Here is a 24200-nt window from a genome sequence, read left to right as displayed (position 1 = left end):
AGAACACACACACACATATATATATAAAACGTACGACCCATAACTGTCATATACTTAATCAATTACAGTATAAATGGGATTTCTGTAGGTAATACCTGTCTTAACAATCCGTGCATCAATGGAAAGCTTATTTATTCAGTTTTCAAATGATGTACAAATCTCAACCTCAAAAAATTGACCTTTATGACTGGTTTTGTGGTCCCAGGGTCACATCAAAAATTAAAACATCACACGTACACGTGCTCTACAGCGAGACATCGCGAGATTTACGAAGAATGGCCGAACGGGCCGGAAGCAGGCGTAACGAAAACAGCCGATGTGTAACAAACGGTCGCCCCTCCCTCTCTCTGTGCCAGTTTTCCGAAAAAGCCCGAGCGACCTGCAAGAGGACTCGGCGGAAACAGCCGACGTCTCGCACAACGTTAACCCGCGTGCCTCCGAGCGATCGCGAACATTCCCGGAAACCCCCGAACATTTCCGAAGTCTCCCGGCGGAAACAACCGAAGTGTAACTCCCGTCCCTGTTCATCATGGCTGCCGTATGTGCTAGTCTGCACAGTAACGCTCTGCTCGGAGACTGACTCTCCGCTCCTTTAGTGCCTCACATTTACTGTCTCCACCCTCGACATCTCGGCAAACAATCCCGCTTGAATGAGCCCAAACCTCCCTGGTTGTGTTGTCTCATAATAGCGAGCCTTCATCAAGCATTTCGTCGGGCCTATGTAACACCCCCTTAAAAAGACAGAGAGAAAAACAGGCAGCATTTTATTTCTCCAATGGTCTGAATACACTTTCCGCCTTTATGAACCATGTGTGAGAACTGCGCCGAGCTGCTGGAGGTGCTCAATGAGAGTAAGTCAACAGCATTTGATTGTTTTGTTTTGTGTTTTTGTAGTTGTTTGCAGCAAGTTGCTAGCATGACTGTCCGAGCATGCGGCTCGCTGCTTCGATTCAGCGCAGATTTTCGCGTATAATATTTAATCTTTCAGGCTTTCTGTCAACGTATGCATTTAAAACAGCGCTCAAGCACCTTCTGTCTGTCATTACTTCTCTTCTGTTTGATGTTGATCTCTAGTTTTTATTAATGCAATGCCATTTGAACGCGTTAGCCCCTCCTCGTCATTTCAGAATTAAATCGTCAAAGAAGAACAGCCACCAAATCTGCTGTTCATTTTGAACAGAGGCATCAGAAAACATCTCTATGTGTGCGTTGACCATCAGCTTGGAGGCTGAGGAGAAGTTGGACTGACATTAGCATTAGCATTAGCCCATGCAGAAGTGTTTTTGACATTGTCATTCTTCATAATGCACATAGATCAGCATCTGATCAGCAAACACGATCCACGCTGCGCTGTAATTCCGCTCGAGCGGGTGATTTATGAGGGTTCATGCGGGATGTGAGACAGGAATCAGACAGTATTTGTGTTTGTGTGCTTTGTTGGATGGACAGACTGTGATGTGGATTGTTGCGCTTTCTTTGCTTCAGCACTGGTGTCTTGGCCAGACAGTGACTGATGGTAATACCAAGGCACTTTGTACCACTGTAGTAAAGGATTGCCATGGCTTTTGCATGAAACTTGAAAGAACTACTGTTATAGCATCACATCACTATGGTACAGTTATGATGTTGCACGCTGTTATGATTGTGCTGGAGGTATGCTGATGATATTTCCATGATATTTTGAAGAATTACTGCAAAACAAACAAACAAAAAAAAAAATACTCTGCTGGTACAGTTATAATGTTAGATGGTACTTTGGTATATACCAGTGTACTGAAGGGTTACCATAGTATGTGCATGATATTTTAAAGAATACCATGAAATTATTACCATATTACCAGCAGGTTCTGTTGCTAAACTGGAAGATGATGGTGTGTAAACAAGAATCATGGGTGCCAACAATTTGGTAGCAACTATTAGGGCTGGATGATGAAAGAATCAAATATAGGCCTATATAGTAAAAGTATCTATATATTATAAATAATTTAAGCATGCTATTTAAAAATTGCACTTTTTAAATGCACAATTTTAATATTAAACATCAATATTTCATTGTGTCCGTGTGTGTGTGTGTGTGTGTGTGTGTGTGTGTGTGTGTGTGTCAGCAGAGGTCTGTTCATGCACGCTCTGTAATTTCGCATTTTCTGAAAGGTCAAAAACAGACAGAAAGTCACTAAACCAGTTGTGCCAGACATCATAAAAAGATATGAATCACAGGGCATTTTAACTATATTTGAAAAGTTCTTGCATTAAAGAGATCTTTGTCATTATTTAGTCATCCTCATGATGCTCCAGTCCATGATGCGTTCTTCTGTGAACTACAAAAGGAGATGTTTTAAAGAATGTTCATGCTGCTCTTTTCAGTGCAAAGATACAGTAACCAGGAGCTTTCAATCTTTTAAAAAGCAGTGTAAAAGTAGTCTATGCAGTTGTATGCTATATTTCAAGTCTTTTGAAGTCATATTATACACAATTCAATTTGTCATTTGCTTAAATTCTTCTCCTCTATCCAAGCTCTTGTATGTTGTTTTGTGTTCTACATATTAAAATCAGCAAATCATTGCTCAATAAGCAAAAACTGACTTGGTAAAAATGAGTTTAGTTTGTTCATCTCAGAACTTTCAAACAGTATAAATATCAAACAAGTAGTTTAGAATTATTTATGGTATGTTTTTTAATTTTTGTAGTACAGCTACAAAAGAGCAGCATGAACATTCTTCAAAATATCTTCTTTTCTGTTCCACAGGAGGAATTAAGTTTTTATTTCTCCATAAGAGAAATAAAGTCTTGGAACAACACAAGGGCAAGTAAATGATGACAGAATGTCCATTTTGGGTGAATTATTCCTATAAGTCATTAAGGTCAGGCTGTTTTTCTCTGGATAAGAACTGAATACTGTGATTCAGTCAGTCTGTATGTGCAGTTTTACTTTTTATTTTTCTGTGCCGTGAGACTTTGAGGGATTTTTTGGTACTTTTGTGGTTTCAGCTTTGATAACAGATCCTCATATCAAACTGTTTCTCAGTCCTTGAACACAATGCCCTGGATTGTTACTGTAGAGCTGTGTGGAAACGGCAGAGAAAGAAAGACAGGAAAGCCATTTTACAGAAAGAAAGAATGAAAATCTCATGTAGGTCGAGGCTAACCAGCTGCTTGAGTGAACTTTACAACCCCAAGGTAGCATTCCCGAGTCCAGCAACTCCCTCGTCACTGTGGAAACCATTAATTGTGCTCTGTGTGTGTGTGTGTGTGTGTGTGGTTTGTCGGGATAGAGCACCTAAATGGACGTTAAGGTCCTGCAAATAACAATGTCACGTGATCATCTGCAATGAGCATGCTTAATGTGATTGCCAAAAAAAAAAAAAAAAAAAAAAAAAGTTAAAGAAATGTATGATAAAAAAATAGGTTGCCATAACTTTGAAGTGAAAAAAATGCAACATTATAAGTTTTATAGATTTAACTTAAATTTACATTAAAATGTATATTTCATTAACTGAAATAATGATAATATACCAAAAGACTAAAATCTGTCGCATGTCGAATCAAAGTAGTTTAATCACAAGTAGTTTTTCCTCAAGCTGAGATAAATACTTATATATATAGAAGGTGCAAAATCACTAACACACAACGCCATCATGGTAACACACATTAAAAAACGCTGTAAGTATTTATTTAACACAAGATGAAATAAATCCCCTAACGCACATAGGCCTAACTGAAAGTAAGCAGAAACATTTAATTAAATAAAAAAACACCAAAGGTGTCAAATATGTCAAAATTGTCACACAGGGAGTTTTGGGAATGTCAGCTGTACATTAAACAGCAGTGGTACTGTAAAATGTCTGATTAGAATTACATTCAGTAACCAGTTAACTGGTTTTCGCTGTAGCATTTCTGCAGTCTTTTACCATTAAAATTACACTCATTTTATACAGCGTGAGAGTGCTGTCTTGGACAGGATGTACCATGAGTACCATGGGTTGTTTTACAGATTATTATTTTTTTGTGCTGTATCACTGTTTCTCCTACTTGACAGTTTGGAAAAATCTCTGACATAAAGTATTAAACCTTGGTGTGTAAGTCGTCTTTCAGTGTCTCTAACACTGATCTGATCCCAGAGAGCTCTAGAACCCTGTGGCCAGTTCATTAACAGCTTTCTTTCTCTGTGTGTGTGTGTGTGTGTGTGTGTGTGTGTGTGTGTCTCAGTCTCGGATGCAGACAGCTCAGACGGCCTGCAGCTGAAGAAGGAGCATGCCTTAAGAGTCTTCACTTACATCAGCACATGGACACAGAGGTCAGCACTCAGTCTTTTGCGGATTCAGTTCATTAAGGCTTTCAAACATACAGTTACTCATTCATTCCTTGATTGGTTTGTTTATAAGTTTATATGTTTATTTGCTCATTTCTCAATTGCTCATTTGTCCAGTTAATTCACTCTCGCATTCCCTCATTGACTTCTCACTCACTCGGATGTTTATTCCTATCCTATTACTCAAACAATCAATCGTCATTCATTCTCTCACTGCAGTCTGTCGTACATTCATTCATTCACCCATTCAATTGCTTGCAGATTCATTCACCGACACATTCATTGACTCCCTTGTCTGCTCACTCACTGTATTTATTTATTCATTTATTCCTATTCGCTCGCTGATTTGCTTACTGATTTGTTCGCTGATTCACTCATTCATTCATTTTCTGTGACTCACTGACTTGCTCATTCATCAATTCTCATTTGCTCATTCATTCACTCACTGATTGGCTTATTCATTCATTCTCAGTTTCTCGCTGACTTGTTCACTGATTCACTTATTCATACATTCTCATTCTTTCACTGATTCATTCACTGACTCCATTCATTCTTATTCACTTACTGATTCACTCATTCATTTATTCTCATTCGCTCACTGATTCATTCATTCTGCTGATTCATTCATTCTCTTGTTCAATCACACGCTCATTCACTCACTGATTCACTAACTCACTAATCCATTCATTCTCATTTGCTCACTGACTCGTTCATTAATGCATTCTCACTTGTTACTGATTCACTCACTGATTCGCTCATTCATATATTTTGTGTTGTTTGACCTGTCGCTTGGATTGGATTTAAACTCTGTCAAGTGTGTTAAACAGAACTGGGTGTACTGCGATCTCCTTGGTAGCTGGTAGCACCGTTTAAGTAGCCAAAATATTTAATAAGCAAGCACATTAGATGCTAGAACCTTGTAAATGATGGGCTGACGACCGATTCTCTCTGTATTCATCTGCAGGCAGTGTCTGTGCTGTTTCAAGGAATACAAACACCTCGAGGTGTTCAGCCAACTGGTTTATGCCCTCATTAACTTGGTTATTGCCCAAGTTACCAACCTTAGGGACCGTCTACGCAGTGGCCATGGCAACACTAGGACTGAGGGGGCGGAGTCTGAATGGGACTCCGCCCAGCCACAGCCGTCGCCCAGTGAGGACGAGCCACTGAATGTGGAACGGGACTCTGCTGAAGAAGATGGTGGAGTGGAGGATGGAGATCAGCACAAGAACCAAAATCAGGGGGTCAAACCGGATCCCCAGCCCAAGCTCAGTGAACCCACGGCGGGCGGGAGCGGGAGCGGGAATGAGAGCAGCCTGGACCCGTTTGCATCCTGGAGCACAGAAGACCAGGAGAAACTGCTGCTGTGTGCTGCCAAGATCTTTCAGATCCAGTTTCCCCTGTACACGGCCTACAAACACAACACACACCCCACTATAGAGGTAATACTCGCTCATATAGAAAACCGTTTTCAACAGTCTGGATTCTGAGGTTTTTTTGAGGCCTTTAAAGTTCCAATTGCGGATTGGATTTTGAGATGTTGTCGACTTGGCATTGCACTCAAGCTTGCACTCAATTGTGAAGGGTTTAAGTAGATGACTTGATTGGAGAAGTCTCTATACGTCACCAAAATGTATCCTTCTTCTCATAGATTCAATTATAACATCTTACAAGGTCAGAAATTCATGGATTAAAGGGGGCATGAAGTGCCTGTTTTGTATTGTTCTCTGGTCCCCTTATAATGTTATCAAGGTTTTTAAATAAATGTAATAAGCTATTTATTTTCTATGGATTGTAGACTCAGAAATAAACGCCACTGCTATGATTGGCTAATAATTTTGTATGTTTAACAGTGTACATCCTACACAGATGGACGCTGCTGTAATTTAAGTTTAAAACGCTTAAATACATATTGAACAATCTTGAACAAACAGACAAAGCAATAGTGACTATATAATAAAAGCAGTTGCGCACACTTGTGTGTTGCTGTATTACCGTCGGATCCAATATAGACGATACAGCATCGTCTTTTAATTTCAACATTTCTGGAAATCCCGTGTCGATTTGTGCCTTGTTTGTAAAGGAATACTCAGTAAATTAAAGTGAACAAAGGGCCGAGTTCTTACTGACGGTCTGGATCTTCATTAAAAAATAAATATCATCAGATCTTTCCTAATGTTGGGATCAGAGCAGAAGGAAGGCAATGCAAAGACTGTGTTTCCACAGCTTGGCCCTGCACAGCGTCTTGATGTTTTCAGAGCCATCTTTATCGTTTGGTTTCTGTGTAGACCTGCTCGTTCGCCTCCCTCGTAAACACTTCATATGCAAATCGGTGGGCGGGGCAAAACAGGCAGCGATGTAGAAGCAGGCATTCTTGTCGTTTGACAAGACAGACTGCCTTCAATATAAGCTATTTTTAGACTAACAAGAAAGTTTTTAGTTCTGAAATTTTTATAGTACAGTGACCACTTATATGTCGAAAGATCAAGGGAATTTTGATTTCTCAGTTCATGACCTCTTTCATATTTCACAATAAGATCTAGTTCATGCATTTATGAAAATATCATTTAATGCATATACATTTTAAGCCATTATCCAAATTAACCAGCTTCGATATGAATCATATTGATTCTTTTGATTCTCTTCAAAGTTGCTTTACCAAAAATGATGCCTGAAAAAATCCCAGAATTAAAGATGCTCTGCTTTTGATGCTCCTTCTGTATGTGTTATTGCTGTTATATAGTTCATTTACATGTGCAGTTGTAATTAGGTTATTGTGTAGTCAGACTGACGGATAAAGACTGCTGCTCAAGTATACACGACACAGTGCGTAATTTAAAATTTGATGGATTAAATGCACATCAGCCACCACTTTTGTCTTTCAGCGCAAGCTCACAACGTCAAGGCCAGTTGTAATAGTTACGCATATGTACAAAACGAAGCTGGGCTACAATCATTTTAACATTTTAAAAAGACAAATGACCTAAATCAGATTTTTCAAGTGCATGTAAAACCTGATCATTGTTGTCAGTACTGAGTACTTGTGCCTGTTCTTAATTTATTGGCAAAACTTTTGCTCTGGACGTTTTGAAAGCATTTAAACATTTCAAACTACCAAAACCTACCAACAGAACTAAAAAAAAACAATAAATACATGATATAAGTGTTATGTGTGTATATTACGCTCTTCCAGTTAGTGCTTTATTATTGCTAAATGATTTGGATGAACTGAATAACCTCAACAAATCCTCAAGACAAAAATAGAAGCCGTTTTCTGTTGAAAAGTTGAGAATGGTTTCATTCGGGTCGCTGTTTTTTTTTTTAATATCCGTTTGTTGTTTTTGTCCTCAGGATATCTCAGCACAAGAGAGCAATATCCTGGGCTCTTTCTGTGATATGAATGTAAGTCTCTCTCTCTTTCACACACACTCATTATGATGGGCTTGATTACACTGTTTAGAGATAATTCATGACCACAATAGATGCTGAGTGGATGGAGCAGGACTAGTTTTAACTGACTCTGAGGTCACAGCTAGTGTGTGAAAGTACGAGATGTTTCCCTCTTTAGACATCAGCTAGCGTGATTCATCTGCACCCATGAATCATCACAGGTTTTAGTAATTAAATGCAAACTATTCATACTCAACTCTGTATAAGGATGTTTTCTAAAGTTCCTTAAAAAAGACTCTTTTTCTTGGCTTTTTTTTTTTTTTGAAGCCTGTAAATAGTTTTGCCTGCAACTATTTTGATTCATCTGTTGATTATTTCTCATAGTCTTTGCTTGAATTGTGTACAAAGTATTAAATAATATTTAAGATTTTTCCACACAACATGTAGACTTTATTTTAAGAAAAATAATATTTAAACTTAACATGCAATACAAATATTTTATAATAATAATAATGATCTATATTATATTATATTATATTATATTATCTTATATTATATTATATTATATTATATTATTATAATATTGTGATTATTATATAATTACAGTTTATTATATTACTTAAAAGGACATTTATCTGGTAATTATATGATTATATAAATATATGATTATATTATTGTATTAATAATCTTTATATTATTATAGTTAAGATATGGTCTTCATACCCCTTGTTTGCTATATATATAAAACGTTTTATAAAAATACAATATGTTAGTCTTATAATATAAAATAAAATAATTTAATATTATAGTCACATCATATATATAGTGTATTGTTGTGTTGATTATTACAGCAATTTAATATATCACATATTTTTTATTTTTTGATTATTGTATAATTGATGAATATTTTGAAAGATCACATGGTTTTCATACATCATGTTTACTTTAATGTGATGGTCATATAGTCACATGACAATATCTGTTATATAATATAGTGTAATATTATATACATTCAGTTTAATGTCATATATGTTAAGTCATAAGAACAGCTCAAAGACTCAGTTTTTTGTGCTTTATTCATGAAATACAGGCTGAATTAATTTCTGTGTAAATCATTCACAAAACCAATCAATTCAGTGCATTAATTTGCAAATAAAATGGTTTTCTGGAGAAGTCATTGTCAGTCTCTCTCGTGATTGGCCAGTCGGTGAGATCTTCTGAAGAGTATATTGATTAAACTCATTTTAAAGTTGGTTTCAGGCCTTTAATGGCATCCTATGCTGAGTCATGTGACCACACAGTCATGCTGTTGAGATAAAGAGGGTTTTTTGGGTGTGAAATGATTTGGGTGTGTTTTAAGGGATTATATTGTGTGTGTGTTTCAGGATGTGGAAGTCCCTCTGCACCTGCTGCGATATGTGTGTATGTTCTGCGGGAAGCACGGCCTCTCTCTGATGAAGGACTGCTTTGAGTTCGGCGCTCCTGACACTCTCCCCTTCCCCATCGCACATGCCTTCATCACCATCGTCTCTAACGTGAGTCAAACAAACCTAGTCAAGTAAACCAGAGCCTGACTTGTTAGACCTGTAACCAATCAGAGCTTATTCTCCTGTGTGTACAGATCAGAATATGGTTGCACATTCCCGCTGTGATGCAGCACATCATCCCTTTCCGCACTTACGTTATCAGGTGAGAACACCTTTCTGAACTGGACCTGAAGCTTCAGAATCATGCATTGCCAAGTGGAATATCTGAATTAATATCAGAATATCAGGAATATGTGTTTCATCAAATCGATCCTGCGATATAAAGAGACGCAGGCTACTCTTAGAAAGAGCGCTGCCGCCAAGAATCTGCTCTCTGCGGAGTTGCTAGGAAGAGCATCCCTCACCATAGCAACAGTCACCACGGCTCTCCTCACATGACCTTGGGGGAGCCAGACGGCTGGCGGGGGAGCTGAGAGAGTGCTGGTCATGTGACTCGAGCCAGACAGAGCGACAGAGCGACTCGCAGAGAGAGAGAGTATTAGTGTATTCACGCGGAAACCTCACGTTCTTCTGAGATTTCTGTAGCATATTATATATATTATTAAATTGTAAATATTAATCCATTTTGAAAATTAGTCAAAACCACCAGTATATTATCACGTTTTATTAGTGCTGTCAAACGATTAATCGCGATTAATCACATCCAAAATAAAAGTTTTTGCTTACATAATATATGTGTGTGTGCTGTGTATATTTATTATGTATATATAAATACACACATACATGTATATATTTAAGAAAAATGTTATGTTTATATATTAAATATATTTATCTGTAATATAAATAATATTTTATATATATATATATATATATATATATATATATATATATATATATATATATATATATATATATATACTTGTAAATACATATACATATTTTCAAAGTATTCAATGTATGTGTGTGTATTTATATAGACATAATAAATATACACAGTACACACATATTATGTAAATAAAAACTTTTATTTTGGATGTGATTAATTGCTTGACAGCACATTTTATACAAATCTACATTTCATATAAATATTAGTTCACCAAGACAAAAGTCCTACCTCAAATTATTATTGTTATTATATTTTTATGTTATATAAATATTTATCCACATAAAAAAGTAGTCACTTCAAAAAGACTGGACAGATCTATTATATTATATTATATACAAATCCACACAATTAGATACAATTTATCATGTATCATGATTTTTTTTTTTATTAAATATTATGTTTTTTTTTCCTTTGCAAAAGGAAACTTTGAAATGAAATAACTGGAAAAAATATTTTTAAAAAAAACAGTTTTGTAAATGTAATTGTCAAGCCACTGAAATGCTCTGTCATTCAGATTGTTTTGCTAGATTTTGTTTTTGATACATATCCTGAAAAGATGGCTTCAGGTTTAATAGAAATTAAGCGTGCTACTGATTTGAAAATACTTTTAACTAGTCCCTCAGTTTGAAAAAACCAATCTAAATTGCAGTTACAGCAATGCTTTTGAGTTGTCAGCCTGTCATTTTGAAGTGGGCCATTCTAGGTGGATGACCCTTTGTGATCAGTTGTTTTTATGCACCTGACTCATGCAGTCACACCTAACATGTCTGGTTTAATATGAATCTCTGTCTCTAGGTATCTGTGTAATCTGTCGGATCAGGAGCTGCGTCAGAGCGCGGCGCGTAACATGGCCGATCTGATGTGGAGCACGGTGAAGGAGCCGCTGGACAGCGCGCTGTGTTTTGACAGAGAGAGTTTGGATCTGGCCTTCAAATACTTCATGAGTCCGACGCTCACCATGAGACTGGCCGGCCTGAGCCAGATCACGGTACGAGACACAAAAACACAAGAACTCTTCTTCCATTGTCTCCAGCCCGTGGTGAATGATCTGTGCTTGTGTTTCTGTAGAATCAGCTGCACACCTTCAATGACGTCTGTAATAACGAGTCCCTGGTGTCTGACACTGAGACGTGAGTGTTACGAGTCCACTGCTATTAGTAGTTCAAGTCAATGTAGACGTGTATTGACGTCTTTCCTTTTTCAGGTCGATAGCAAAGGAACTTGCTGACTGGCTCATTAACAACAATGTTGTGGAGCACATATTTGGACCAAATTTGCACATTGAGGTGAGTCCAGTACACTTTCAAAGTTTCTTTGGACGCTGACTAAAGGTTTATTATATCTGATTGTGCTTGTCTTGTTTCTGCTGTAGATCATTAAACAGTGCCAAGTGATCCTGAACTTCCTGGCAGCCGAGGGCAGGCTGAGCACTCAGCATGTGGACTGTATATGGGCCGCCGCTCAGGTGCGCACACAAACTCATTTCACATGAATTTCATAATTTTTGCATAGCGTAAATTTGTAAAAAATGTGCAGTAAACTATCAGAGCACACTGTAAGTAACACTTGATCCCACAATGCTGTGGGATAGTGATGGTTAAATTTAACAGTAACAACACTAACATTGTGTGCAACAAGAAACATTTCGAAACATTCAGTTATCCTGTCAGAAATAAAAAAAATAACATTTTTAATCCAATTTTGTGAACTAAAAAAGTGTTTTGGAAGTCTGTTATTATTATTACATTTAATTTCAATATATCACACTTTTAATCAACTAAAATTGTCATGAAAACCACAAATATAGAAATATATATATATATCATGAAAACACACAAATATAGAGAATAAATAGCTCACTTCAAAAATCGTAATATAAATCAAAAAGAAATACTAAAAACAGAAACTAGAAATGCAAGCTGTTTTTTAAAATTACTTTCTAAAATTACATGAAAACCACATATGAATAAAAGCTTTCAAAATCGTAATCTATTAGGCTATTTTTCTCTTTTCTCCTACATATGAATGTTTTATCTATTAGGTTTTTCACAAGTCAGTTGTAGAGATTATAGAGACGTTTTAGAGTAGATTTTCTTATATTCTTACATCTTTTGATCACAGTGGGGAAACAAGGACACACACTCTTTTCTCTGCTGGGCCTTTGATTCTCATTTATTTCCTCATACGGTAGTGTTGAACAGGCCTCTCTGTCTCTGTTTTTAGCTGAAACACTGCAGTCGCTACATCCATGACCTGTTCCCCTCGCTCATAAAGAACCTGGACCCTGTTCCTTTGCGGCACGTGCTCAGTCTGGTGTCAGGGTTACACCCCAGCGCACACACTGAACAGGTACCACACGCTCTCACACTGTATCTGCACATCTTAGAATTACACACAGCCACTTTAGCCATATAAATGACTGCTCTCACTAACATACTTTGAAATAGACTAAAATAGCTGTATTTTTACCTGGCTATCCAGTATGTGTTTGTTGAGTTGTTTCTCTGCTTGTGTAGACGCTGTATTTGGCGTCCATGCTGATCAAGGCCTTGTGGAATAACGCTCTGGCAGCCAAAACTCAGCTGTCCAAACAGAGCTCCTTCGCCTCCCTGCTCAACACCAACATTCCCATGGGCAACAAGAAAGGTGTGCTGTGTTTGATGTGTGTGTTGTGCATGCCAAAGAATTAAAGGGATAGTTCTCCCAAAAATAAAAATTGTCATTAATTACTCACCCTCGTGTCTTTCCAAACCCGTAAGACCTTCGTTCATCTTCAGAACACAAATTAAGATATTTTTGATGCATTCCGAGAGCTATCTGACCCTCCATAGACAGCAATGTAATTAACACGATCAAGGTCCAGAAATGTAGCAAGGAGATCGGTAAAATAATCCACGTGACATCAGTGGTTCAACCGTAATTTTACGAAGCTACGAGAATACTTTTTGTACGCAAAGAAAACAAAAATAATTTTATTGAACAATTCGCCTCCTCTGCATCACTCTATCGCCATTTTGGAGAGTATCCACTGAATGCAAACAGCGCATTTTGTGCCTGTTTTGTGTCAGCTGCGCCACACGGATACGCTGTTTACGTCATTTACGCTATGATTTGAACGAAAATAACATATCTGCGTGGCGCAGCTGGCACAGAACAGCACACGTTGTTTACATTCAGTGTACATGCAGTGTGAATGTAGCCTCAGTGTAGCGAGTTTTTGGTTAAAATGTCAGTTGTGTTTTAATTTTCCTCAAGGCTCTCCTGCAGGAAGCCCGGAGAGCAGTGACAACAGCGACACGCATCACAGTGGAGGAAGTGACATGGAGATGGACGAGCCAATCATGAGCAGTGGAAAACGAGGGCAGCAGAGGCTTTCGGACACGGAGGTGACGCATTTTCCCAAATATGATTTGAAAACAGATGTCACTCAGCTTAGTTTGATTGGTTTTTGCCATTCCGCAGGAGTCTCTGCAGGGCAGTTCAGACGAGACGGCCAACAGCGGCGAGGAGGGCAGCAGCAGCGGACGCAGCGAGGCATCCAGCAACGAGGCTGGATCCAGCCGAGCCAGCCAATCAGCAGGCAGCCCGGGCAGCGAGCTGCACTCCGACGACATGGCTGACAGTGAGGCCCTAAAGGAAGAGGAAGAGGACGAGGAAGAAGAGGACGACGACGAGGATGATGATGACGATGATGAGGACGATGAAGACGACAGGCCCGCTGTCGCCTCCGAGGGCAGCCCTCAGAAAGAAACCCGAGACTCCCGAGAGCCGTCTACATCAGAGCTACGCAAACGCAAAGCAGGCGAAGCGCTCGGAGAGGTCCAGGGTCCTCCGGAGCGACCCGGAATTCCGCCCGGCATCACCTCCGCTCCTGGACTTTCCAAAACCAAATCCATTCCCTTCACCCCCGAGGCAGCCGCTGCCATGGTAGCCTCGTCTTCCCTTAGGATCCTTGAGCCTTGCTCTTCTTCATCCGTGTGCCTGGAGGGAACGTCGGGAGAGCAGGCTGATACCTCCTCACGTTCCCAATCCCAGAACCCCCAACAACCACAGCAGGGTGGCACAGAGATGGGCTCCTCACACGAAGCGTCTGTTTCCCAGGAGCCACCCTGCATTCCTCGACCGGCGGACTTCCTCACGGAGGCCATGGGCAACGAACTCTTCAACTGCAGGCGTTTCATCAGCCCTCAGCATCACCATCAACATCACCACCATCACCACCACCACAACTCCATAATGGTAGAGGCTAAATCACGCAGGTGATATTGACATTACATCTGTTCCAAAACCTAGTAGTAGGTACCTATCTACGTAGGAAGCATCTTAAATGACTACGATGATACTTTAAAGTGTATTCCAGTTATACAACTAACTTGGTTTTTATTAGGGATCGACCGATATGCATTTTTCAGGGCCGATGCCGATACCGATTATTACACCGTTTGCGTCTTCGGGAACAGACTTTCAACACAAACTCTCCCTCTCCACAGTCACATGGTAGAGGACATGCTGACCGATGACGTGAGCTGCAGCAGTTCCCAAGTCAGCGCCAAATCCGAGAAGAACATGGCGGATTTTGATGGAGAGGAGTCCGGCTGCGAGGAGGAGTTAGTCCAGATCAACTCGCACGCTGAGCTCAGCTCGCACCTGCAGCAGCACCTGCCCAACCTGGCGTCCATATACCATGAACATCTGGTGCAAGGTACGTATACCCACCTAAGACTTGCCGCCAAGTGCTAGATTGTGCAGGTGGTTTCCTAGGGCTTTGCTGCCACAGTGTTTTTAATTTGTGTTCCAAGTTTGGTTTCTAGAGCATTGCTCTATTGGCAGTAAGTGTTTCTAAGTGGGTTTTTTAGGGCGTTGCTGTATGGCTAAGTAGCTTGATCTTGGGTTGTTAGGGTTGTAGGGCTAGTTTTTGTGGTGTTATAATGATTGTGTAGACCATTGGTGTGGTGATAATTTAGTGTTCTGCTGTTGTTTTGGGGTTCTAACCGGTGGTGTTAGGTTTTCAAGGTGTTATATGATGATGTTAGAGCATTGTTCTCTGTGATAATTTTGGCGGTGTTTCTGTGTGGTTTCTAGGTGGTGTTAGGTTTTTAAGTGTGTTTCTATTATGAGAGTGTTAGAGCATTGTTCTGTGATAATTTTTGGGTGTTCTGTGTGGTTTCTAGGGTGTTGTTAGGTTTTTCGGTGTTTTATAGGAATTGTTAGAAGCATTGTTCTGTGATAATTTGGGTGTTCTGTGTGGTTTCTAGGGTGTTGTTTAGGTTTTAAGGTGTTTTATAGTGATTGTTAGAGCATTGTTTGTGATAATTTTTGGGTGGTTCTGTGTGGTTTTCTTCTAGGGTGTTGTTAGGTTCTTAAGGTGTTTATCATGATTGTTAGAGTGCATTGTTCTGTGATAATTTTGGGTGTTTCTGTGTGGTTTTCTAGGTGTGGTTTAGGTTTTTTAAAGGTGTTTATATAGGATTGTTAGACCATTGTTTCTGTGATAATTTGTGTGTTCTGTGTGGTTTCTAGGGTGTTGTTAGTTTTTAAGGGTGTTTTATATTATTGTAGAAGCGGTGTTCTGTGATAATTTGTGTGTTCTGTGTGGTTTCTAGGGTGTGTGTAGGTTTTCTTAAGGTTTTATATGATTGGTAAGATAGCGTGTTCTGTTATATTTGGGTGTTCTGAAGTGAGGTTTCAGGTTGGTGTCTAGGTTTTTAAAGATATATTGATTTAGAGCATGTGTTCTGTGTAATTTTGGTTGTTCTAGGGTGTTGTTAGGTTTTTAAGGTGTTCATTATGATTTGTTAGACCATTGTTCTGTGATAATTTTTGGGTGTTCTGTTGTGGTTTTCTAGGGTGTTGTTAGGTTTTATAGGTGTTTATAGGATTGTTTAGAGCATTGTTCTGTGAGTAATTTGTGTGTTCTGTGTGGTTTCTAGGGTGTTGTTTAGGTTCTTAAGGTGTTTATATTATTGCTAGAAGCGGTTGTTCTGTGATAATTTGGGTGTTCTGTGTGTTTCTAGGGATGTTGTCTAGGTTTTTACGGTGGTTATATGATTGCTAGAGCGGTGTTCTGTGGTAATTCGGGTGTTCTGTGTGGTTTTCTAGGGTGTTGTTTTTTACGGTTTTTTTAAGGTTTTATAGGATTGTTAGAACCATTTGTTCTGTGATAATTTTGGGTGTTCTGTGTGTGGTTTTGTGTGGTCATTAGCTTGATCTGGTTGGGTTCTAGGTTGTTGCTAGGTTTTTAAGGTGTTTAAATGCGTGTTTGTCAGGGTGTTCCCCTGTAGGGTGTTGCTAGGTTTTTAGGTGTTTAAAAGAGAGTTTGTCAGGATGTTGCTCTGTGGTAATTAGCATGTTCTGGATGGTTCATAGGGTGTTGCTAGGTTTTTAAGGTGTCTATATGATTGCTAGAGAGGTGTTGTTCTGTGATAATTTGGGTGTTCTGGGTGGTTTCTAGGGCGTTGCTAGGTTTTTAATGTGTTTTTATGATTAATAGAGTATTGTTCTGTAGATATGTTGGTGTTCTGAGTGATTTCTAGGGCATTGCTTGATTTGTTATTTTTTTTGCTAGAGCATTGTTCTGTGATAATTCGAGTGTTCTGTGTGGTTTCTAGGGTGTTGCTAGGTTTTTAAGGTGTTCTAAGTGGTTGCTAGAGTTCCATTCTATAAAAAATAGAATGGACACCCATCTGTGATGATGCATTAAAAATACAAACATTTTATTTTAAAGTGCGAACAAAGCAACAGCAAAACCTGCATTCACACATCCTCAAATTATTACGCAGCAGCGCTTCTGAGAACATAGAAAAACTGAATAAAATAATATAAATAAAAAAGAATAAAATAAGTAAGCCTAGGGCTACACTAAATAGCCTATATATCAAATAAATAATGAACAAATAAAGATGACAAAACTAAAACACACACTGAATCCTTCTATGTGCTTTAAAAAATGGCATAGTCGTTTTCCCGTCAGACAAAAATACATAGCAGGCCTACCTCAGTGTACATCTAACCGTTAGACCCTCAGAACAAACACAAAAACAAAAACACAATAAAATTGACAATTCGCACTTCTCTACTCACCACCCACTTGAAATAACGTTCAAAACACAACCAAATTTCGGGACTTTTCATCCACTGGTCATGTGTTTCTATTCATGGCGTGTTTGCAGCACCGTTGAGCAATATAGCCAATCACAGATGTATCTGTTGATTTCATGAATGCAATCCACTCACCCCAACCAAAATGCTGGTGTTCTGCTAAGTTACACACGATCGCGAATTCTCTCATGAAAACAAAGAAAGTGTAGACATGATGTAAATAAGAGATTCATTGTGCAGAGTAAAGCTTCTTTAATTATTTTTAATGAACTTTCTGAGATTGCGATGATCTACAGTAAGATGAGCGACAGCTTTCCAGTGATTTATAAGGGCACTACAGGCAGTAATGCATTCAGAATTTACATATATTCACTCACGGATTCACTCTCACTTCATTACCATTTATCCAATATTGCCACTTGCCATTGTGTTACGTATAGCCTACTACATCAGTTTACTAAGTGAAGAGGAAGCAGGTGCTTTCTCAGCGAAATATGCACGCTGCATGTGTATATCATCCTCAGGCGTTTAGTGTATGCTGGCCAGTAGCATCAACTTCTCCAGTCCGTAAATCGAAGTAAAATCATGTAGTGAATTCCAGACTTAAAGTGGTTGTTGGGATGGTTGTAAGGTGCTCTAAGGGGTTGCTTTTACAAAAACTCGAATTTGATTTCAAGCAAAAGTCACATGATCGTTTCTGCTTCAGGTCCGGCAGTGCACAAACATCAGTACTCTGCACACGCGGTGACCGACATCAACCTGGACAACGTCTGCAAGAAAGGAAACACCCTGCTGTGGGACCTGGTCCAGGACGACAATGCGGTATGTTTACCTCGCAGCAGACTGAAGTATTTAACATTTAGATTGTGATTCTCATGTGGATGTGTTTCTGGTGACAGATCCACCTGTCGGAAGGATTGATCAATGAGGCCGAGAAGCTGTTGTGTTCTCTGGTCTGCTGGTTCACTGACCGTCAGATCCGCATGCGTTTCATCGAGGGCTGTCTGGAGAACCTCGCCAACCACCGGTGAGACCATCACAGAGAGGTTTGGGTTTCTCTAAGGTCAAGCAGGAGATGCTTGATTGTTTCGTTTCTGCTTGCGTTCATCAGGTCAGTGGTGGTGTCTTTGCGTTTGCTGCCGAAGCTATTTGGGACCTTCCAGCAGTTCGGCTCCAGCTACGACACTCATTGGATAACCATGTAAGAAACTCCGCCCACCACTGCTCTCCATGTTGTTATTTAGTGGAACTTAAGAGTGTTTACAGAGAATTTTGTGCTACAGGTGGGCGGAAAAGGAGCTGCACATGATGAAGCTCTTTTTTGATGATCTGTTACACTATATACAGGAAGTGAGAGAGCAGCGCCACAAATTCGCTTTGTAAGTTCAGTGTCTTTATTTCTATATTACAGTACAAAAAATTTGTGGTTGGTAGGATTATTTTCTTTTTTTTTTTAGTGTTTTTGAAACATAATTCTTACCAAGCTTGCATTTATTTGATCAAAAATTGTGGAATATTATTAAAATTTAAAATAACTGTTTTCTATTTGATTATATCGTAAAATGTCATTTATTTCTGTGATCAAAGCTGAATTTTCAGCATCATTACTCCGATCAGTGTCACATGATTCTTCAGAAATCATTCTAATATGCTGATTTGCTGCTCAAGAAACATTTTTAGTTCCTATCAACGTTAAAACAGTTGTTTTGAATAATTTTTTTCAGGATTCTCTAATGAATATAAAAGAAAGGGACGATTTAGCAGTGTTATAAATGTATCTACTCTCACGTTTGATAAATTTAATGCATCCTTGCTGAATAAAAATCTTAATTTCTGTAAGAAAAAACAATGTTTTGTCTGAATTGTTAACACCCCGTGTGTCTCAGGTACAGTCACAGTGCGGAGGTGCAGGTGCGTCTGCAGTTCCTCACCTGTGTGTTCTCAACACTCGGATCACCTGACCACTTCAGTGAGCGTCTCTCTTTATCTCTCACACACCGCTGCATGTGAGAATCACTCTATATGTAATTGTATGAATATCCTGCTTGTGTGTGTGTGTGTGTCAGGGTTGAGTCTGGAGCAGGTGGACATCCTCTGGCACTGTTTAGTGGAGGACTCTGAATGTTATGACGATGCCCTGCACTGGTTCCTAAACCAGGTCCGCAGTAAAGACCAGCACGCCATGGGCATGGAGACATACAAACACCTCTTCCTGGAGAAGGTCTGGTCACTGTATCATTAAAACACATCTTCTATACACTACATGCCATGAGAGTGAGTCTTTCATCAGGTGATTCTCTCTCTCTCTCAGATGCCTCAGCTGAAGCCGGAGACGATCAGCATGACGGGACTCAATTTGTTTCAGCATCTGTGTAATCTGGCTCGTCTGGCCACCAGCGCCTACGACAGCAGCTCCAACTGCGAGGTTCACAGCAGCGGATCTCAAAATCTCTGCGGTTTCTCTCGTTAGTTCTCACTGACCGTTCTCTCTCTCTGTCTGTCTGTAGTTGTGTGGTATGGATCAGCTGTGGGGAATCGCGCTGAGGGCTCAGTCTGCAGACATCAGCCGCGCTGCCATCCAGTACATCAACTCCTATTACATCAGCGGTCAGTAAACACTGTTGCAGAATTCAGAATGATTGAAATTTCATAACCTCTCAATTTTAGTCAACAAGTCACCTTTATTTTTTATAGTGCTTTATATATTAGATATCACTACACTAAACACAACACAATAAAATAACAAAATCAAACCTAAAAAAAAAAAAAATCCAAAAAAAAAAAAAAATCAACAGGCAAGGCAGTCGTGTCATTATTCAGAACAGTTTTCTTTCAGTTCATTTATTATAACCAGTTCAGTTCAGCGATGAGCAGCTCAACTGAACATACTGGTATCATTATTCAGCTGATGTCAGATCAGTGTTTATTTAGATTAGATTAGATGCAGAAAGAAACAATTTTGTTGGCCATTTTTTATTTAATATATACTATATATATATATATATATATATATATATATATATATAGATATATATAATAATATATATATATTTTAAATGTTTTTTAAATGAAGTTTTACCTGAAAAATATTGATTTTGATTATGTTGTAAACAGGGTTATTATCATTACCCAAAAATGTTAAAAGCATTTTTGTTAGCAGAAATAAAATGTAAATATTAGATGGAAAATTTTTTAAAGTCGACAAAAATGAATGTTGCCTGGAAGTAAATAACTGCAAAAGCTGAAAGAAGAATAAATAGTAAAATTAAAAATATACTAAAATTAAAATGACAAAAAAAGTACCAAATTAAAATGAAAGCTAAAAATATAAATATTGATGTTTAATCTAAATTTTAATTTATTCATTTTTAAAACTAATACAAAAAGATTAAAAACTATTATGATACTGAAATAACACTGGTTTAAAAAAAAACATCTCTCTTATTTCAAACTGCTAAGATAGATTGATAAATAAGGATTGAGTTTTGATTTTGATTAATTGACAAGTTCATCATATGTCAGGTGTTTTCACATCATTTGGTGGCATAGATTAAATCTGCAGTTTGTCCCGTTGGAGTTTGACGGTTGTGCTTTTTGTTTTCTGAATATATGTGTGTGTGTAATGCGATGTATTTATGAGTGTGTGTGACCGCAGGTAAAACGGGTCTGGAGAAGGAGCAGGAGTTCATCAGTAAGTGTATGGAGAGCTTGATGATGGCGTCTGCTAACCTGGAGAAAGACGCCCACTCCAGCCTGACCATCATCGAGAGAGGACTGCTGCTGCTCAAAACACACCTGGAGGCCTTCAGACGCAGGTACACACACTCACGTGACGTTCATACTGACCTGAAACCATGTCTGTGTGAGAAATCATGTGGCATTTCAGATGTTTAGATGTCAAAATTTGAACGGACATTGAATAAGCTAAAGAATGCTAGTAACCTCTATGACCTTCATCCTGTAAAAGAACACAGTTAAGGCATTACATGTGTGTGTAAACACTCAGTGAGTCTGCTCACATCTGATGTGTGTGTGTTCAGGTTTGCGTATCACCTGCGGCAGTGGCAGATCGAGGGCACGGGCATCAGCAGTCATCTGAAAGCTCTCAGTGATAAACAGTCTCTCCCGCTCAGGATCGTGTGCCAGCCAGCAGGACTTCCTGACAAGGTGCGCCTTCATCATCATCATCATCTTCCTCATCACTGGTGTCTGCTCAGGCTGGGTTTATGAAAGCTTTCTGTGTGTCTGTGCAGATGACCATCGAGATGTACCCCAGCGATCAGGTGGCTGATCTGAGGGCAGAGGTCACGCACTGGTACGAGAATCTGCAGAAGGATCAGCTCAGCCAGCAGGCACAGCTGCAGGAGTTCGGTCAGACCAGCCGCCAGCAGGACTTCCCAGGTACACACACACACACACACACACACACACACTCTCTCTCTCTCTCTCTCTCTATTGGAGGACTGTGACTCTGTCACATCTGAAACTCAAACAGATCGTCTACTGACTGTATGATAAATATAGATGCCCATAAGCAAAAAAAACAAACAAAAAAGGGTGTGTTTTATATATTTATATATATATATATATAATTAGAGGTCGGCCGATATATCGGCGCGATATTTGTCGGCATCGGTCGATATCCGTGTTTAGTAGCGCCGATTTAAATTCAGGCACGTCGGCGGGCAGCCCCGTGTTATTGGTGCGGTGGAAAGTGCTGCTGTCGCATGTGAAGGACCCCGAGCCAAAACTTTTGGAAGATTCAACAACAGTCCTGGGAGATAAAGGTAGTCAGAGAATTTCACTCTGTCAATGGGGTGGAGAAGGTGGCAGCTCTCACAAACATTGCAGCGTGATTGAGGGCTCCGTTACTCCGCCCCGCTCACAGACAGCACCGTGCTCGGAGAGACAGCTGTCCTGGAGCAGCACAGAATGGTGAATGACATTTGTTCAGAAGCATGTTTTGATGCAGACAATAGCCAATTTCCATCCAACTCATTTGCATTTAGGGATGTCAATATTTGATAATTTCCATGACCGATCGTCGTTTAAATTAACAATCAATGAATAAGCTTAATGCTGCAAAATGCGTCTGCAGCGGTATTATTATTATGTGCAAAAGCCACTCGAAAAAAAAAAGCTTTCTCACCCGAATTAAAGGGGTTTTAGTCATGGGGGCAGGTTTGTTGAACTAAATAATGCTAGTAGCAGGACTGTTTTAATGAATATGTGATTATGATCATTTGATAAAATGAAGGGAGCGAGCTGTACATTTGAGATCATTTTACTTAGTTGACTGTTTTCCGTCAAGGAGACCGCTGAATGTGCCTCTTTAAATGGTTTCGTGGTGCTCGTTGTTGTATTTTAAAACGTAATTGCAATATTTTCAAATGACACTATATTATTAAAAATAAAATTATCCCAAACGTAACTGTGGCACATGTGGCTGTGCTGCGCAGTCAGTGAACCGCTTTTTTCACATTAACATTTTATGCGGTAGTATTAATGACCAGTACTTTATTTGATCCTGTTCTGCAAAATGTTCGATTTAGAATTTTTGCATTCCGGTAGAGCCTTTTTGTTTTAAAAAATCCGCCATTTACAGTGCATTAGATCGTGACTGTGCATGCGTGCGTGCAGACGAGGACGAGTGAGCGAGGGCGTTTGGCTAGATGTGTTTGGAGGTTGTTGCTCACGTCTCGTTCTGCACATATCCAAATGTTTCCATATTCGCAATGTATCTGAATGTTAAACTATAATATATTGTATTTCTTTAATGTAAACTAGACGGAAAAGATCATCCTCTTCACATGAGCAAAAACGTCCTTGGCATAACAGCAGAGTGGACCGGTATACTACGATCTATTTAAACTGACAAGTGTAACCTTTTATATGTTTGGTTGACTGTACTTAATCTTAATAATGAACAGACTGCGATATAAGGTTGAAGTTAGAAACTTAGATGTTCTGTGTCTTTTATACCAAACACAAATGTTGCTGGTTGCTAGTGTGTTTGCAGCACTACTATTATTTATTTTTTTATATATATTAATTTTTTTTTTTTCAGTTTAATTGATTTTTATTCATAAAATTGTATTTCTTTTACTTAAATGTATATTTAAGTTTACATTTATGTTTCCAACAAACTTGAAAAATTCTGCTTGATAAATGCTCTAAACTTTTATGTAAATGATTGATTGGGGGGGGGGGGGGGGGGGGGGGGGGGGGGGGGGGGAGGGGGGGGGGGGGGGGGGGGATTTATATATATATATAATATATATATATATATATATACACACACACACACACACACACACACACACCACACACATATATATATATGTATATATATATATATAATATATATATATATATAAATATATTATATATATAGGTTACACACACATACATAGACAATATATATATATATATATATATATAATATATATATCATATATATTACCTGTGTTTTATATTTAATACTTGGTCAGTTTATTGATTTGTTTGGTTTACTTTAGAATAATTTTTTTTTTACATTTGTAATACCGTGCAGTGCACAAAATTAAGATTCGAGAGATGGTTCAAGTCAGTGCTCAATAAATGATGATAAGTTTAGAAATGTTGTACATCCACTTATTATTAGTGTGACATTTTAGCATGCAAAATTGAGGGGGAAAACTTCAAGATATCGGCCCTAAAACTCGCAGCAAATATCGGCCATCGGCTGACCCTGACCTCTAAACATCGGCATCGGCTATAGAAAAACCCATATCGGTCGATCTCTATATATTATATTTAAAATCTTTCATTTATATTTTTAAATTTATATGTGCAGTATTTATTAATATATATTTAGTTCTTTTTTTCTTTGGTAATTTTATGCTTTGGATATTTTATATATATTATACAATATAAATCTTTCAATATGTCTATCTCTCTGTCTGTGTACATCTTTATACATCCACATCTCATAATTTAAATATATTTTTATATTAAATATATTTTTGTTTATATATAAATAATTATTCAT

General features: G+C 38.6%; 1 protein-coding gene across 1 annotated transcript in view; it reads left to right on the top strand.

The window, feature by feature from the left end:
- Positions 1–39: 39 nt before the first annotated feature.
- LOC109052086 (ubiquitin carboxyl-terminal hydrolase 34-like) overlaps positions 40–24200 on the top strand; it is a 47646-nt gene continuing 23485 nt past the window's right edge. Inside the window, 26 exon segments of the mRNA XM_042717324.1 lie at positions 40–851; positions 4207–4294; positions 5274–5751; positions 7661–7711; positions 9085–9234; positions 9321–9388; positions 10868–11060; positions 11141–11202; positions 11277–11358; positions 11445–11537; positions 12296–12421; positions 12589–12718; positions 13328–13458; positions 13535–14331; positions 14563–14774; positions 17877–17992; positions 18070–18197; positions 18282–18371; positions 18454–18549; positions 19057–19139; positions 19237–19391; positions 19482–19595; positions 19678–19777; positions 20826–20985; positions 21211–21337; positions 21424–21571. Of these exon segments, the coding sequence (XP_042573258.1) occupies positions 809–851; positions 4207–4294; positions 5274–5751; positions 7661–7711; positions 9085–9234; positions 9321–9388; positions 10868–11060; positions 11141–11202; positions 11277–11358; positions 11445–11537; positions 12296–12421; positions 12589–12718; positions 13328–13458; positions 13535–14331; positions 14563–14774; positions 17877–17992; positions 18070–18197; positions 18282–18371; positions 18454–18549; positions 19057–19139; positions 19237–19391; positions 19482–19595; positions 19678–19777; positions 20826–20985; positions 21211–21337; positions 21424–21571 (4021 nt within the window). The 5' untranslated portion in view covers positions 40–808.

Source organism: Cyprinus carpio, chromosome B1 (genome assembly GCF_018340385.1).
Source record: "Cyprinus carpio isolate SPL01 chromosome B1, ASM1834038v1, whole genome shotgun sequence".
Lineage (NCBI taxonomy): Eukaryota > Metazoa > Chordata > Actinopteri > Cypriniformes > Cyprinidae > Cyprinus > Cyprinus carpio.
The sequence above is the reverse complement of the archived record's forward strand: the minus strand, read 5'-3'. Positions and strand labels throughout refer to the sequence as shown.